The sequence below is a fragment of the Cajanus cajan genome, chromosome 6, assembly GCF_000230855.2.
Source record: "Cajanus cajan strain Asha chromosome 6, NIPB_CcT2T_4, whole genome shotgun sequence".
NCBI lineage: Eukaryota > Viridiplantae > Streptophyta > Magnoliopsida > Fabales > Fabaceae > Cajanus > Cajanus cajan.
The window spans coordinates 52,411,650-52,427,868 of record NC_138522.1 but is presented as its reverse complement, the minus strand read 5'-3'; the positions used below and the strand labels follow the sequence as shown (position 1 = coordinate 52,427,868).

Here is a 16,219-nt window from a genome sequence, read left to right as displayed (position 1 = left end):
TATTTTTCGAACTTGACCAATGGATTTCATTGCTCGAACTCGGCTAATGAAATGCTCAAACTTGGTTTGATCAATTTTATTGCTCGAACTCGGCTAATGAAATGCTCATACTTGGCCAATGGATTTCATTGCTCGAACTCGGCTAATGAAATGCTCAAACTTGGTTTGATCAATTTTATTGCTCGAACTCGGCTAATGAAATGCTCAAACTTGGCTTAATCAATTTGATGGCTCGAACTCGGCTAATGAAATGCTCAAACTTGGCTTAATCAATTTTATTGCTCAAACTCGGCTAATGAAATGCTCAAACTTGGCTTAATCAATTTTATTGCTCGAACTCGGCTAATGAAATGCTCAAACTTGGCTTAATCAATTTTATTGCTCGAACTCGGCTAAGTTAGATATTAAATTGAATAAATATGATTGTATATAATACTCAAGTTTTCCGACGTCTCGGTCCAGAATAAACATCGGCTTTAAATGTGGTTGGACGATATTATAAGCATTAGCTCATACTTGGGTGAGGAATTAAATCAATATTCAGGAGAGAAAAAATGAAATTGCAAAGAAGAAAGAACTAGAGAGAACTTGTAACATTGAATATAGAGTGAAATGTGGGTTACATCTCTCTTGCTGACCTCAGGTATGCCTCGTTAAAACCTCTTCAGCCAAAACCCTTCTTTTTTAATGGGAAAAAAGACTGAAGTAGGAAAAAGAGTACAGTACCTGGGTTTACATGCGTATTTAACTGAAGTAAAATTTTAAATGAGTGGCGTTCCAAGTTCTAGGCAGAACCTTGCCACTGAGCTCGGCTAGTCTATACGTTCCATTTTTGTAGGCACTCTAAGATACGAAATGGTCCTTCCCAATTGGCTGCAAACTTTCCTGCTGAGATGTCTTTCCTGGCGTCGCCTGTGGCCCTCAAGACGAGGTCACCTTCATGAAAGGATCTCAGTTTAAGCTTCGAGTTGTATCTTCGTGTTGCTCGAAGTTTGCATGCTTCTTCTTGAATTCGGGTGCATTCCCTTGTCTCATCAAGAAAATCTCTGTCCAAGCTTAACTGTTCCCCATTTTTGGATTCGCTGAACATTATCCTTCTGTGGCTTGGCTCGCCAACTTCAACGGGTATCATCGCATCAGAACCATAGGTCAACCTATAAGTAGTTTCTTGAGTAGTAGTTTGCGACGTGCAATGATACGCCCACAAGACACTGGGTAACTCTTCAGCCCACTCTCCTTTAGTGGATCCAAGTCTCTTTTTGAGTTCACGGAGAATTATTTTGTTCGCTGCTTCAGCTTGACCATTTGTTTGTGGATGTTCCACTGAGGTGACCTTATGCTTGATTCCGAGTTGCTTCAAGAATTGCTCAAGATTCTTATCTACAAATTGCTTGCCATTGTCCGTAGTGATTGCTTGAGGTAGGCCATACCTGCAAATAATTTTCTTCCACATGAAACGTTGGACATTGGTTGCAGTGATGCGTGCTAGTGGTTCTGCCTCGATTCACTTTGTAAAGTAATCAATCCCTACAATTAAAAATTTCAATTGGCCTTTAGCAATTGGGAAGGGACCGAGTATGTCCATACCCCACCATGCAAAGGGCCATGCTGATTGCATTGAATGTAGTGCCGTTGCAGGTAACTGATGTAGGTTGCTAAATTTCTGACAGGCTTGACATTTTTGTACATATGCTTTACAATCCGATCTTATGGTTGGCCAGTAATAGCCAGCTCAGATCACTCTTGCAGCCATGGACCGAGATCCGGAGTGTAGGCCGCAAATACCCCTATGGATCTCGTCCATTACGTATCTAGCCTGATCCGAGTTACGGCACTTTAAAAGGGGTACTGAGAATCCTCTTTTGAACAATTCACCGGCCTCGAGTGTGAAATGGCAAGCTTTGATTTTAATTTTTGAAGCTTCAACTTTGTCGCTTGGTAAAGTGCCATCAGTGAGATATTGCCAGATGCTTGACATCCAGCTGGATTGATCCGGATCATTAGACAACACTGCCACAGAGTCATAGCTTGGTGCACTGATTGTTTCTTGAATGATTATTTTGTGTTGTCCTGGGCGCTTGGTGCTGGCTAACTTGGATAATAAGTCGGCTCTGGCATTGTGCGCCCTTGGAACATGTTCAGTCTGAAAATGGTCAAAAGAAGAGGTTAGATGAGATACCATAAGGTTGTACCTTTGCAGCTGAGGTTCTTTCGTTTGGTAGGCTCCTCCGAGTTGCTCGGTAATTAACTTAGAATCGCTGCAACATTTGAGTTTCTTAACACCCATGTCTTTTGCAAGTCGCAAACCTGCAAGTAGAGCTTCGTACTCTGCTTGGTTGTTAGTAGCTCAGAAATCGAATTTAATTGCAAGTTCAAGCATCATACCATCAGGACCTTCAAGGATAATCCCGACACCACTACCTTTTGTATTAGACGAGCCATCGACATGCAAAATCCAACATGGATTTTCCAATTGGGCGCTAGGTGTGAGTTCGGCTATGAAATCAGCAAGGCATTGTGCTTTCAACGCTCCTCAGCTTTCATACCTTATACCATATTCAGATAACTCGATTGACCAAGCTGTCATCCGACCTGCAAGATCGGGCTTTATAAGTATCTGTTTAATGGGGTAGTCAGTCTTGACCACAATTTGATGACTCTGAAAATATGGGCGAAGTCGACGAGATGAGGTCACCAAGGCTAAGATCAACTTCTCAATGGTTTGATATCGCTGCTCGGTTGCCTGCAAAACACGACTGATAAAATAAATGGGAATTTGCCTCGTACCGTCAGCCTGCATGAGTGCTGCACTAATTGCGTTGTCGGCAACAACGAGGTATAACCAGAGATCAACTCGGTCCTGAGGTTTGGAAAGTATGGGAGGTGAACTCAAAAAACTTTTAAAGTTGGAAAAAGCTTCCTCACATTGGGCATCCCAGCAAAAGTTCTTAGGCTTCTTGAGCAAGTTAAAAATTGGTTTGGCTTTTTCTGCCATCTTGGGGATGAACCGAGATAGCTGGCTAACCTGCCTGCCAACCTTTGTACTTCTTTGTGATTCTGGGGGCTTCTCATGTTGATCAGCGCCTGACACTTGTCTGGATTTGCTTCGATTCCTCGGCAAGTTATCATAAATCCGAGGAATTTCCCACCTTGAACTCCAAAAACACACTTTTCAGGATTTAGTCTCATATTATGCCTTCTGACTTGTTGAAGAATTTCTTCGAGATCTTGGGCGTGATCTGCAGCTGACTTCGTTTTTATGACCATGTCGTCAACATAAACTTCAAGATTACGGCCGATCTGGTTAATGAAGACCTTGTCCATGAGTCTTTGGTATGTTGCTCCGGCATTTTTGAGTCCAAATGGCATGACATGATAGCAGTAATTTGCTTGTTCTGTGATAAAGGCGGTGTATTCTTCATCTGGGGGATACATGAGGATTTGGTTATAACCTGAATAGGCGTCTAAAAAACTCAGCATGGCATAACCTGAAGCTCCATCCACCAATCTATCGATGCTGGGTAGGGGGTATGCATCTTTTGGACACGCTTTATTAAGATCTGTATAATCAACACACATACGCCACTTGCCATTAGATTTTTTGACCATCACAACATTGGCTAGCCAAGTGGTGTAAGTAATCTCTCTGATGAACCCCGCATTCAACAATTTTTGAGTTTCTGTTTTTACAGCTTCTCTTCTTTCACCACCGATCTTTCTTTGCTTCTGGGATATTGGCTTTGCTTCTTTGTAAATAGCTAATTTGTGGCAAATAAAATTGGGGTCTATCCCTGGCATGTCTGCGCTACTCCAAGCAAAAAGATCAGCATTTTTAATTAAAATTGCCATGATTTTACCTTGGAGCTCGGGTTCTGTGTGCTTCCCGAGTTTGGTACATTGTCCCGGCTTCTTGCCAATTTGGAATTCGATCAAATCGTCAACAGGACTAGGTCGGTGATCGTACATGTCAACTCGAGGATCTAACTCAGTGAATTCGCTTTTTCTGACGTGGGCAACGACTGTAGAACTCGACGTTTCAAGTTGAGGCTTTGGGGGAGTAATCTTCAGACTCTCAGCGTAACACTTCCTTGCCAGTTGTTGATTGGCTTTGATAGTGATAACATGTCCATCCATCCCCGGGAATTTCATTGTTAAATGGGGTGTAGAGACTACAGCTCCCAATTGGTTCAGAGTTGGTCTTCCGATGAGAATATTGTAAGAAGTGATAGCATCGACCAAAAGATATTTTACCAAAACTCTCCTGGAATTTGCAGCTGTACCAAAAGAGGTTAGTAATTCAATAAAACCACGGGTATGGACGCGTTCACCTGCAAAACCTACGAGAGGTTCAGAATGTGGTTGGATCATGCTGTGAGGGATGTCAAGTTTCAGAAAAGTTGGCCAGTACAACACATCGGCAGAGCTGCCTTGATCGATTAGTGTTTTTTGAACTTCCCAGTTGGCGACTTCAACCGAGATGACCATGGGGTCATCTTGGTTTAGGTTGATGCCTTCGTAATCGTCATCAGTGAAGACGATGTGAGGAGAGGGCGCGTCTGATTTGAATTTCGAACTGGAAAAGTTTTTAACATTACAGACACTGCGGAGATGTCGTTTTCGAGCCGAATTAGAGGATCCCCCTCCGGCGAAGCCGCTAGCAATAGTATTGATGACACCATGTATGTTGTTTCCTTCAGAGGGTTTATTTGTAGGTGGTGGATCAGTGCTGTTCGTACTCGGCTTGTTTCCTTTGTGAGCATTGGTTTGCTGTTGAGTATGTTGTTCAGATCGGCCCTGGTAGTTTGAATAACGTCCCTGATATCTGCCTGCGTGTCGGCCACGTCCTCTGCCACGTCCTCGGAAACCTCCACGAGAATTCTGCCCGCGTTGAATATACTGTCCGAGTTGACCAGCCTGGATAAGTTCTTCAATGCGATCTTTGAGACTCCAACATTCCTCCGTTGTATGTCCATAGTTTCGGTGGTAATGGCAGTGTTTGCTTTTGTCGGCGGTGGCTGAGTTGTGCGCGGGTGGAGGTAGTGAAATTAAATCTGCATGATTAGCTTCTTCCAAAATATTGACTCGTGGAGCATTAAGAGGTGTATAAAATTCATACCTGGGACCCCGTGATTGGCAGGGTCGTTTGAATTTCTGATCAAAAAGAGTTTTGGATTTTTCCCTGGAACTTGATTCTCCCTTAGCAGTAAAACTGTCGCGAACAGAATTTCGAAACTCGGCGTGTTCCTCCATTTGAATGTATCCTGCTGCGCGGGCTCGAAGTTCATCCATACTGGTTGGTTGATGTCAACACAGACTATCAACAAAAGGTCCAGGTTTCAATGCCATAAGCATAGAATGAAGAGCGACCTCAGGGTTGAGATTGCGAATTTTGATAGAAACATTAGCAAAACGCTCCATAAAATGACGTAGAGACTCGTCATCCTGTTGTCGGAGATTTGAAAGTGCGGCCAATGTGATGTGATGAGGTCTACTAGTGGCATACTGGGCAGAGAAAAGACGCACTAGAGTATTGAAATTATCTACTGATCTGGGTGGTAGTTGGGTATACCAACTAAGGGCGGCACCCTTAAGGGAGGTAGGGAAAACACGACACATGATGGCATCTTCGTTTGTGTAAAGGTTGATTTGAGTGGTATATGCATCAATGTGCTCATCCGGGTCTGAGGTGCCGTCGTATCGCTCGATGTTCAGTGGTTTCCAGGCAGGCGGGAGAGGAACTTCCATGATTTCGTCGACAAAAGGATGTCGGCGGACTGAGTGACGATCACCAACTGGATGACTAATATGAGTTCGCTCAGAATGATGAGATCGAGTTGGATAGGTAGGATCTGGAGAGGAGTGATGTTCCTCGGCGGCGGGAGAGACATGACTGGTGTGTGGTGGTTGATGATTTTGCCATTGATTTCAAAAAGCAGTATGCTCGGCACGCATTTGTTGGAGGTCGGCCTCATGTTGCTTACGAAGATTTTCCATTGCTTCGGCATGTTGCTGTCGCATTAACTCGACTTGTTCGAGTAACCGTCGCAAAGTCGGGTTATCTTCCATGTTTGATGTGCTAGAACGTAATGGACTCGTCGCTCTGTTGGTCTGACTTCGGGTTGATACCATAAGGGAGGAGGAGGAGAAGTTTTACCAGGCCCTCCTTCTAGCGCCAAATGTACTTACACGAACTAGGTCGTCTTCCTAACTCGGATAAGTCATCTCTTCTGCTCGGCTTGGTTGAGAGCGTATGAGGTTGATTGACAAGATGAGATTCCTTCTCTTCGGTCTCTCTGTTTGAGCGTCTCGGATGTACCTGCAAAAAGGACTCCGACGATCAAGTTAGCCTGGGTTCTCCAGTTTTGCATATCATTATATTATTACCTGTGGGGAGTTGTCCGAATAACTGTGCAACTGCCATATGGTTATCTTCTGAGGGTGGTTACTCGTCCTTGTTTTCGTTAACTTACCGAGGTATCTTAATGATGCCTTCTATGATATGTCAGCATTCTCTGACGTCATCTTGGCTTGCTTAAGAGGTCACCTCGGGGTGGATTAATTTGTGGGTATAGCCGAGGTTGGCTCTAGTTAGGTTGGTACAATGAACTCGGCTCAGGTCGGTTAGAGTCAGGTTGGTACAAAAAGTAAATGTATAATTGACAAAAAAAAAAGTTAATGTCATTTTGAACCTTTTAAACAATAATTAAATAAAAACAATATTTTATTTTAAAAAAACTGAGAATTAAAAAAAGAACAGAAGGAAAAAAAATAGAATATGCATTTAAATAGAATAATATGACATATCACACTTGTATAAAGGCAGGCCAAACCTTAGGAAAAAAACCCTTATAATAAACAAACAAATCGAACTTAATCTTCGATATTATATAACAGATCACACAGAAGTTAAATAAGACCCAAATGGATTGTAAATCAGCGTTATAGAATTTTCAAAGTATCTCTATACTTTCATTTGGTTTGTCTTTGGCACGTTTTTAAGGGGAAGTGAGAAGTAATTGATTTTCTGATGATATTAGCCTATAAACGACTATTCTTCAAACAGATCAGGCTTTTCCTGCGATTTTCTTTTCCCTATCAATTTCGTTCTTAGTGATTGAAAGCTACTACAGGGTATAAGTAATTAAGTAAATTGAACGAAGCCAAAAAAGAAAAATCATTGGACAATGAGCTATTTTGCACGATTAACAAAACAAAGTAGTATTTTGGTAATAGAGACAGCAGAATATAAATGCTTAAAAGGAGAAAGGTATAGAAACTGCTTATACTCAATCCTTAAAGAACATAATTTTGATTAATATTAAATTAATTAAAAGAAAAGTTCAACCCTTCATAAAAGTGATGAGACCATAAGAATAAATAGAAGAATGAAAAATATAGAAAAACGCCTTCTAAAGAAGACAAAAGTGACAAAAATCTCTCCCAAGTCTTTCTAAAATTCCTATTCACAATCACAAGCAAGGTTTATAAGGTAACCCAAAAAAAATAATCTAAATGAGAGAAATGTGAATCCCACAGTCTCTACCATAGCACTTTAGGTGAAAAAAAGTTATACCCAGACAAAGAAAAATAATTTTACAATATCATCTCACAAACTATTTATTTATTAATTTTTATAATTTAAAAGTTATACCAGTAATAATTTTTTACTGATTATGTAAAAAAAAAAATATCTTGAAAATGCATGACTATTGAATCCTTGTTTTAAATCAACTATGGCCTGAAACTTATTTGCATACAAGTTACGGCTATATCACGGGAACAGATTTATTTGACCTCATTTCTTGTTCACTTCTCTATTCTCCAATTAAAAAATGGCATGTGAGCCAAAGAGAAGAGAGAGAGAGAGAGCAGGGAATGAGTGATTTCAATCTCTTTGCATTTGGTCTAGTAAATTTAGATCATAACAAGCACAGCAGACAAATAAAAGCCACGTAAAATTGTTATTAACTTATTTTAGAGAGAATCAATGTGATAGAAGACATCACCCTCACCATTAACAAGAAAAGACAGCTTTTAACCAGGCCACAGACAACATAGAAAAACCATTGAACAAAAGTATCTTTGGAAATGAAGTCCAAACACTCATTTATACATAGGCCGGCCTAACCAGCTCATTCTTTGTAGGAAAAACCTTGTCATTGTCAATGTCACCCCATAAACCATTAAGTCTTGGTTTCTTATGCACATGCCTTTCATTTCTCAATTTTCCTCATTCTCTCTGCTTCCTAACTCACCAACCAAAACCTATTTCAGTTTTCATCTCCATTATCATGGCACATAAAAGAGAATATTACTGTCTTCTCATGCTCTTTACTTGTTTCTTGCCATCGTTGGCTGACAATGCTGAAGTTCTGATGAACTTCAAAAGCCACTTTTCCACAGCTGATGCTTTAAACAACTGGGGGAACCAATCAATCGACTTGTGCAGCTGGACTGGTATATTGTGCTTCAATCAAAAATTTCATGGCCTGAGATTAGAGAACATGGGACTAAGTGGCACCATTAACGTGGACACGTTGCTTGAGTTGTCCAATTTGAACAGTTTTAGTGTCATTAACAACAACTTTGAGGGGCCAATGCCTGCATTCAAGAAGCTTGTGAGTTTAAGGGCATTGTTTCTGAGCAATAATAAATTCTCTGGTGAAATTCAAGATGATGCTTTTGAAGGCATGATACGTCTCAAGAGAGTGTTCTTGGCTGAAAATGAGTTCACGGGTCATATTCCTACATCCCTTGCTAAATTGCCTAAACTTTTGGATGTGGACTTGCATGGAAATAGTTTTGGAGGCAATATACCGGAATTTCAACAGAGGGATTTCAGAGTGTTTGATTTGTCTAACAACAAGTTGGAGGGTAAAATACCAGAAAGCTTAAGCAACAAGGATCCAAAATCATTTGCTGGTAAGTTGATAACCATCTCTACTCAATACTCAATAGCTATACCTAGTTTTTATTTGATATTTGTTCTTATGATATCATTAAATCAAACTAAAACAAATATCCAAGTTCATTGTTAAATTTGAACATATTCTTTTTACTGCGTTCCTAAATTTAAACCAAACCCTTTTTCCCCTCTCTAGTTTTCATGGATCATTGATAAACTTTCTTGTACATTTGAACATTCTTCTGATACCGTTGCTGTTTGTTCAACCTTCATTTTACAATTGACTTTAGGCTTATTTGGCAAATCCAATGACATTTTGATATCAGTGTACATGTTGAAGTCTTAATCAAGGAAATCTAACTATCGAAATGACAACTTAAAAAGTATAAGAAACTGTGCAACAATAAAGCTAAACAAACTCAACAAGTCAATGATAACCAATTCATGCTCAGAAATCTGTTACATATTTTTTCCTTCTTCCTCCGTGTTATCATCTTAGATATATGCTTTATCTAATTTTTCTTGTGCAACAGGCAATGAAGGTCTATGTGGAGAACCTCTAAGCCCCTGCATGGGAAGTCCCCCCCCACCAACTTCGAGCAAAAACGAAAAAAATGAGAAAAACCACATCCTTTTAACAGCTATTGTAGTGGTGGGTGTGATTGTGTTGGCTTTAATACTAGCACTCCTGATCATCCGTTACCGTCGAAAGAAACACGTGTCGGTCGGGGATACACAACCCCATAGCGTTAATTCAGTTTCTAGTAGTGAGGGCAAATCCATTGTTGTGACAGGAGAACCCAATAAGAGTGAAGATGGGGGGTTGAACTTTGTTAGCAGCGAAAAGGGGGCGTTTGAATTGCAAGACTTGCTTAGGGCCTCAGCTGAGGTTCTGGGGAGTGGCAGTTTTGGATCCACGTACAAGGCCTTGCTTCTGAACGGACCAGTTGTGGTGGTGAAGAGATTCAAGCACATGAACAACGTTGGGAAGAAAGAGTTTTATGAGCACATGAAAAGGCTTGGAAGGTTGTCACACCCTAATCTACTCCCTCTTGTTGCATTTTACTACGGGAAAGAAGAGAAGCTTCTGGTGCATGACTTTGCTCAAAATGGCAGCTTGGCTAGTCATCTTCATGGTATGATCACATCATTGTTTTTTTTATTTATCATGATTCATGAATTATGATAAGCTAGCAATAGCGATACAAATTGATTAGTCTCTTTTGGGCAATGTTTTGTAGGCAGAGGTGGTTGTGTGTTGAACTGGCCAACTCGTTTGAAGATCATAAAAGGAGTGGCCAAAGGGTTAGCTTACCTTTACGAAGAGTTCCCCAACCAAGCCTTACCTCACGGTCATCTAAAATCATCGAATGTTGTGTTGGACCATTCACTGGAGCCTCGTTTGGCAGAGTATGGAGTGGTTCCAGTGGTGGACAAGAGCCACGCTCAGCAGTTCATGGTGGCATACAAGTCTCCAGAGGTGAGCCAGTTTGGAAGACCAAGCGAGAAGAGTGATATTTGGTGTTTGGGGATCCTGATTCTGGAGCTTCTGACGGGGAGGTTCCCTGCCAATTATCTGAGGCATGGGAAGGATGCAAGTGAGGATTTGGCTGCATGGGTGAACTCCATTGTGAGAGAAGGGTGGAGTGGTGAGGTGCTTGATAAGGATATTCCCGAGAGAGGGAGTGGAGAGGGTGAGATACTGAAGCTGCTGAGGATTGGAATGGGGTGCTGTGAGTGGAGTTTGGAGAGGAGGTGGGGTTGGAGGGAGGCAGTGGCAAAGATTGAGGAGTTGAGGGAGACTGACGGTCATGCTGATGCTGATCATTTCTACTCATCATCTATGAGTTTGGATGACTCTGTTTCTATTTCTAAATAGATGATTTTGGTTTTGGATCAACACATGCAAGCCTACGTCTTTTTCCTGGGAATGGGATGGAGATACTCACTTCTCTTCATTTCTTTTTGTTTCTGCTTTTCAAACTTTCTATTTGTTTGTATAATATTAATAACTATTCTATTAAAAATAATCTGTGGATTGTCAATGTAATAAATAAATGACAAAAATATATATATATATAAATAAAAAGTTTATTATTTTTTAATTTATGTATTGTACTTTTTTTAATTAGTGTATTGTATTGTAACCTCAAACTTTCTTAAAAAAATATATAACTCAATTGTTTAAGTAATATATGAAAGTTGAAAAAATCTCTTGATATTTGGATGGGGATAAAAAAATCTTGAAAAAAAAAAAAAAAACTAACAATAAATAAATAATTCCTCAGGCTCGAATTTTTTTATTAATTTCAAGTAATTAAAAAATGATATTTTTTTCATTGGTCTACCCTCCTAAAACTTGGACCCGGTTGAAACAACCCTAAGCCCTTGGGCCTTGGTCCGGTTGGTATAGAGAGAGCGTGTGATTTTAATGGCGCGAGTGTGTGTGTCTCTCACATTCCCGCGCGCGCTCCATTTCGCGATTCAGCGTCACTCTCATTCGTCGCTCTCTGGAAACTCTCTTCACTCTAAAATGTGAGTGCCCTACTATTTTTATTTTTATGCAAACTAGAACGTTCTCTCTTTGTTCCATTGTTGTTCTTTCTACCCAATTCACTTGTGAAATTAACTGTATTCCGTTACAGTTACAGTTACCGGGGAAGGGATCGATCGGTGATTGGTAGTGTTAGGGCTTTTCATTCGTCTTCTGCTAAACCCATGAGTTGGTGCGACGACGTTCAGGAACCACGTCTTCTCGTCGCGCCCGGTAAATTTACATCTCTACTCTTCCATTCTTTTTAACATTCTATGTTCTTATTTATTTCTATCTCAACTATTATAGCCACGTCTTTGAGAAAACATATGAACAGAAAAAACAATACCAAAATTAAATTCAACAATAATATGCAGCTACTTTATATGGTTAGAGTATATGTCTCGGTAAGTTATAGCTGCTGATTTGTTATTTCAACGCGACCACATTCTGATTATTATTTATGCATTTGGGAATATTTTTATTTTAAATGATTTTTGCAGTAGTTTGCAATCACGTGTTAATGCATATTATTTAATTATTATTTGTGCGAGTGTAGATCCTGGTTCAGATGGAAATGGTCTGGGACAGATGATTTTGCTCCGCCATCCTAAATCTGGTAATTCAAAGAATGTACATTATTTTGTGTGCTTATCATGTTTTGTTACATATTTAAATTTATATGGATATATGATTTATTGTAATTTTTCTAATTCTTAATGTGTTGATTCAAATTTTATAGTTTAGCTAATAATGTCGCACTACTTTGCTGTAAGTCTTTCTCGAGGGATTAGACCTTATTGAGGCCTTTGAATGTGCGCTCCCTCTCTCTCTAGGCTTTTTTCATACATGTTTTCATTTGTTTGACAGGAAATGCAACACAATATCTGTTTGTAAATGGAATGCTTCAAGAACTTCAGTGGTTTAAGAACTTGTATGGATCTTGGTTTTTGGGAGATTATGTAAGTGAAGGTAAATGTTTGATTATCTAAGATGCAAAGTATGCGTTTTACGTTGTTATTTATGTTTATATCACGTGAGGTACATTAGTTTCTCTCATTGACCTCTTGTCTCAAGAAATTTTTTACTTCTACTTTTCTTAAAATTGATATTTGTGTTTCTGCTCTGCCTTATGCCACTTTGTTGTGCTTCTAGCCAATTTGAAAAATTTTAAATTCTCTTGTTCTTTGTCTGCATGAAAGCATTGTGATTTCTCTTGTTATGTTAGTAGCCTCTTATCTCTAGGTTTTCCACTCATGAAAAACTATAGTAAAACAATACTTTAAGCATAAATTCTTTTGATTCTTTTCATGATTATTGTTTTTGTCCCCCAACAGATGGTCGGCTGTATTTATCCACGCCAATTGATCCTGTATTCATCATGTTGCCCATATTTGAGGAAGCTAGAATGAAGGTAATTAATTTGTTGTTTCATTTGAACCATGGGAATTGGAAGACATTTCTTATTTCCAAAGTCTTTTCCATTTGTGTAAATCCTTGGTCAACTATTGCTGATGAAACAGAGTAAATGTTTTAGTTGTACGTATGACATCTTATGTATAAAAGCACCCAGACAAGTAATTATAGGTTTATACACAAGAGAACCTCTACACAAGATCCAAGATATCCCTTGTTTGTGAGGTCCACAGAACTTATATTTTTAGGTTTGTGAATGGATTAATTAGTTCAAGAACTCTAGATTGTATTGTCCCCCCCGCCCCCCTCCCTTTCTCCAAATAAATAAATAAATAATTATATCTTTGAATATCACTGGTTTTGAAATGCAAACAGAAAGGGGATGATCTTGGGAGGTTCAGGCAATTGGATGAAATCTTGTTTATTGATGGGTATCCAGACTATATGCAGTTAATGTCTGTTGTGGAGAACTGTATGCAAGTAGTTTCTGAAGTCAAAGGTAACCCTATTCTTGTGCTCTTTTGAGTTTGAAAGTTCGCCAAGTTTTCTTTTCATAAGTAATTTATTGGGCAGATATTGCTGAAATAAATTGAGAAGTTTGTTCTTGCCTTTATGTTTTTTATAAAGGTAATCACAGAAAAGAATGGTGAGCGCATTGTTTACCATTTTCTTGTTTTTAATTCTCATGGACTTCTATCTTTATGCATATCTAGAAGTTGGATCCTCAAAATTCTTCAGACTTGATGACTCAAAGGTTATGCGTTGGCTGTGCTATAAGGTTTGTCTATTTTTCTGTAATTATCATTTAGTTTATATGATGTTTAATCTTCCCAATCCCTTCCCTCTCAGGGAAAGCTACTAGTACACACAATTAGCTGCACACCAAATCACATTATCACATCCTCCATGTACTTTTATTGAGGTATGATATTTAGCATATGCATGTGATGTTTTTCATGAAAATGTAACCAAGACTGAAACATGTATCGGTTATTCATCACCCTTTTAACTTTGCATCATTAGAGAGTTACAGCCTATCTTCAGAATTTTGCTAATACAAGTATCCATCTATAATGCAACATGGGAAATACTTGAATTGATTTGTAGAGGGTTTGCATTTAAACTCTTTATCTTTGGGCATATGTTTTGGTCATCTTTGATTTGATTGCTAGAAAACTATTTACCTGTATCAAAGTTTGTTAATTTGATTTATCTTATTTTAGGTTTGTCAGCTAAAACAGACACTACCCAAATTGGACAAAAACTATGCTGTTCAATCAGAGAAAGACACATGTAAAGTGTTTATTACCATTATGTTGGTTTTCGGAGAAATTTATTAAGTTGAGGTTAAATTGGAAGAAAAAAAAATACTTTGTATATGAAAAAAGGCTCCCTTGAAATGTGTGCTTGTGCATCTGCTCTCAGATTTATGCCTTTGACTGTACTGTGTCTGTCTATGCATGTAAAAGAGTGACTGAGGGATACAATACAATGGAAACGTGTGGAACTGACGTTTCTTTTATGTGTAATTACATGTTAAAATGGACAGATATATTATACAATATAATGCATTGGAACAAATAATTACAGGTTCTGGTAGTTGTCAAATTTGGGAGATGGAAATAGGATACCTGAATTTATCCTTTTTTGTTAATAGGCCACTTTTCTACCATGTGAAAACCATACTAGTGGTTACTATTTTTTCCCTCGTATTTGAGGGATTACCAATTAAGAACACACTTCCTCTCATTCTGGATTGGTGCATGAGTAAAATACTCATGTATATTGATGCTTCACGTGCAGTTATTTATTTAAATAATCGAAGCACCAATATCATCCTTGATAATACTCCCCCTATTCCTTCCTAGTAAATATTAATGTTGATGTAATACTTGAAATACACCTCTGGTCTTTTTATGCGACAGTTTTGCTGTGCATTAATGTACTTGTGTTACTGATGCAGTAATTGATGCGGTCTCTATATTAGGAGAGTATTTGAAGGAAGAGCCTTGGTTGCAGCTTTTGTGTATCCATCTTAAGTATAGCCTTTCAGAATGTCTTATTTTAAAGATTTTAGTTGCATATTCCTTGTGGTTATAACTGAAAAGAGAAACCATAGTCGAGTTGGAATGGGATTCTTTAAGATGCCTTACGGAAATTTTTCTTTTGCAGGTTAAATATACTTGAGGTTACTGGAAAAGCACAAGTAAATGGTGAAGGAAATAACAAAGCTTTATGTGAAGAATTTCAGGTATTTGCTGGGACACTAGAATAATGAGTCTTTAGATTTGATATTTGTTTTGTATTTGTGTTTACTACTATTTTTATCAGGAACAGAAGGATGGTAAAAAGGCTACAACTGCAAAGAAAGGTAGACAAGCAAAGAAGGTAAAATTAGAGACAGAATCACATAACATCAAAGACATGTTTTCGAGGGCCTCCCGAAGGAAAAGCTAAATTATTCCATTCCCATTGGTGGAAAGGGGTCATTGTCATACTGTATCATTTTCTAAACCTGCAAGTAGTGGATAAGCACTGAGTCAGCTCATGGTTTGCACCGTCCGATTTAGACTATTTATTTCGAGATTCTATTATCAAATTTTATTTCACTCGCAGTACATATTTATCTATTAATATACTTATTCCTTACCTTTTTAAGCCCTTATCTGATCTATCTCATCTCATTGTAAAAATCGCTACTATTTTTTTGTAATCTCCAATTAATTCTTGGATCTATATTATTCCGAGTAATATTATAACTGAATGTCCTTTTTAATAAACTTTTGATATTTCATAAACTAAACATTAAATAAAGTCTTAAGTTCGTATTTCATTATTATTCTACACATTAATATCTTAAGATGGAAGTATTTAATATTTTATTTAAAATGCAAGAAAAATATTAAAAAGCTAATATATTTTGTTTGGCTTACTGGTTTGACAACAGAAAACCAATCAAATTATACGTGGGTCGGGGTAATTAGTTTCTATGGATTAAACATGTTGATTTTTTATAAAAAAATAAAAAAAAAGTTCATAAAACAAACATTTAACTTAGGTTACAAATGTCAGAATTTATATAATAGTCATCAAATTTAAATTGTATCTTAACTCGTAAGTCGCCAATTTATTTAAGAATTTATTATTTATAATATTCTGTAGGACAAATTTCAAATTTTCACATATTTATTCTGGTCAAATCACTTAACACACGAGTTCAATGCAAGCCATATTTGAAACAAATTAGACCATAACTTTGTAGCGTGTTAAGTTGGCTCACATTTTATTATTTATTTTAACAAGTAGAAGGATATTATCATGTGTGGATGTGATGTATATTATGCAAGGAAAAATTAAATAGTTAT

At 38.1% G+C, this 16,219-nt stretch overlaps 5 protein-coding genes across 7 annotated transcripts; 2 read left to right on the top strand and 3 right to left on the bottom strand.

Moving 5' to 3' along the window:
* Positions 1-817: 817 nt before the first annotated feature.
* LOC145958754 (uncharacterized) lies at positions 818-1,607 on the bottom strand. Its single transcript, XM_083076288.1, has 2 exons — positions 1,588-1,607; positions 818-1,430 (listed from the first exon to the last, which is right to left on the bottom strand). Exons 1-2 carry the CDS (start codon positions 1,605-1,607, stop codon positions 818-820), a joined length of 633 nt encoding a protein of 210 aa, XP_082932414.1.
* Positions 1,608-1,732: 125 nt separating this feature from the next.
* Positions 1,733-2,287, bottom strand: LOC145958753 (uncharacterized). Its single transcript, XM_083076287.1, has one exon. It carries the CDS (start codon positions 2,285-2,287, stop codon positions 1,733-1,735), a length of 555 nt encoding a protein of 184 aa, XP_082932413.1.
* A 3,017-nt stretch (positions 2,288-5,304) lies between these two features.
* Positions 5,305-5,745, bottom strand: LOC145958752 (uncharacterized). Its single transcript, XM_083076286.1, has one exon. The coding sequence runs from the start codon at positions 5,743-5,745 to the stop codon at positions 5,305-5,307; it is 441 nt and encodes a 146-aa protein (XP_082932412.1).
* A 2,356-nt stretch (positions 5,746-8,101) lies between these two features.
* LOC109790244 (pollen receptor-like kinase 4) lies at positions 8,102-11,131 on the top strand. The gene is made up of 3 exons (XM_020349357.3): positions 8,102-8,922; positions 9,439-10,041; positions 10,147-11,131. Exons 1-3 carry the CDS (start codon positions 8,166-8,168, stop codon positions 10,782-10,784), a joined length of 1,998 nt encoding a protein of 665 aa, XP_020204946.2. The 5' UTR covers positions 8,102-8,165; the 3' UTR covers positions 10,785-11,131.
* A 149-nt stretch (positions 11,132-11,280) lies between these two features.
* Positions 11,281-15,613, top strand: LOC109790249 (ribonuclease H2 subunit B). 3 transcript variants are annotated; one of them, XM_020349363.3, is made up of 11 exons: positions 11,281-11,440; positions 11,551-11,672; positions 11,998-12,057; positions 12,309-12,410; positions 12,776-12,852; positions 13,230-13,353; positions 13,568-13,632; positions 14,078-14,147; positions 14,818-14,893; positions 15,027-15,105; positions 15,192-15,613. In XM_020349363.3, exons 1-11 carry the CDS (start codon positions 11,337-11,339, stop codon positions 15,309-15,311), a joined length of 999 nt encoding a protein of 332 aa, XP_020204952.1. In that variant the 5' UTR covers positions 11,281-11,336; the 3' UTR covers positions 15,312-15,613. The 3 variants fall into 3 exon arrangements, with proteins under 3 accessions (XP_020204952.1, XP_020204951.1, XP_082933720.1); XM_020349362.3 differs by having other exon boundaries at positions 15,186-15,613; XM_083077594.1 differs by having other exon boundaries at positions 11,286-11,440; positions 11,557-11,672; positions 15,186-15,613.
* Positions 15,614-16,219: the final 606 nt, after the last annotated feature.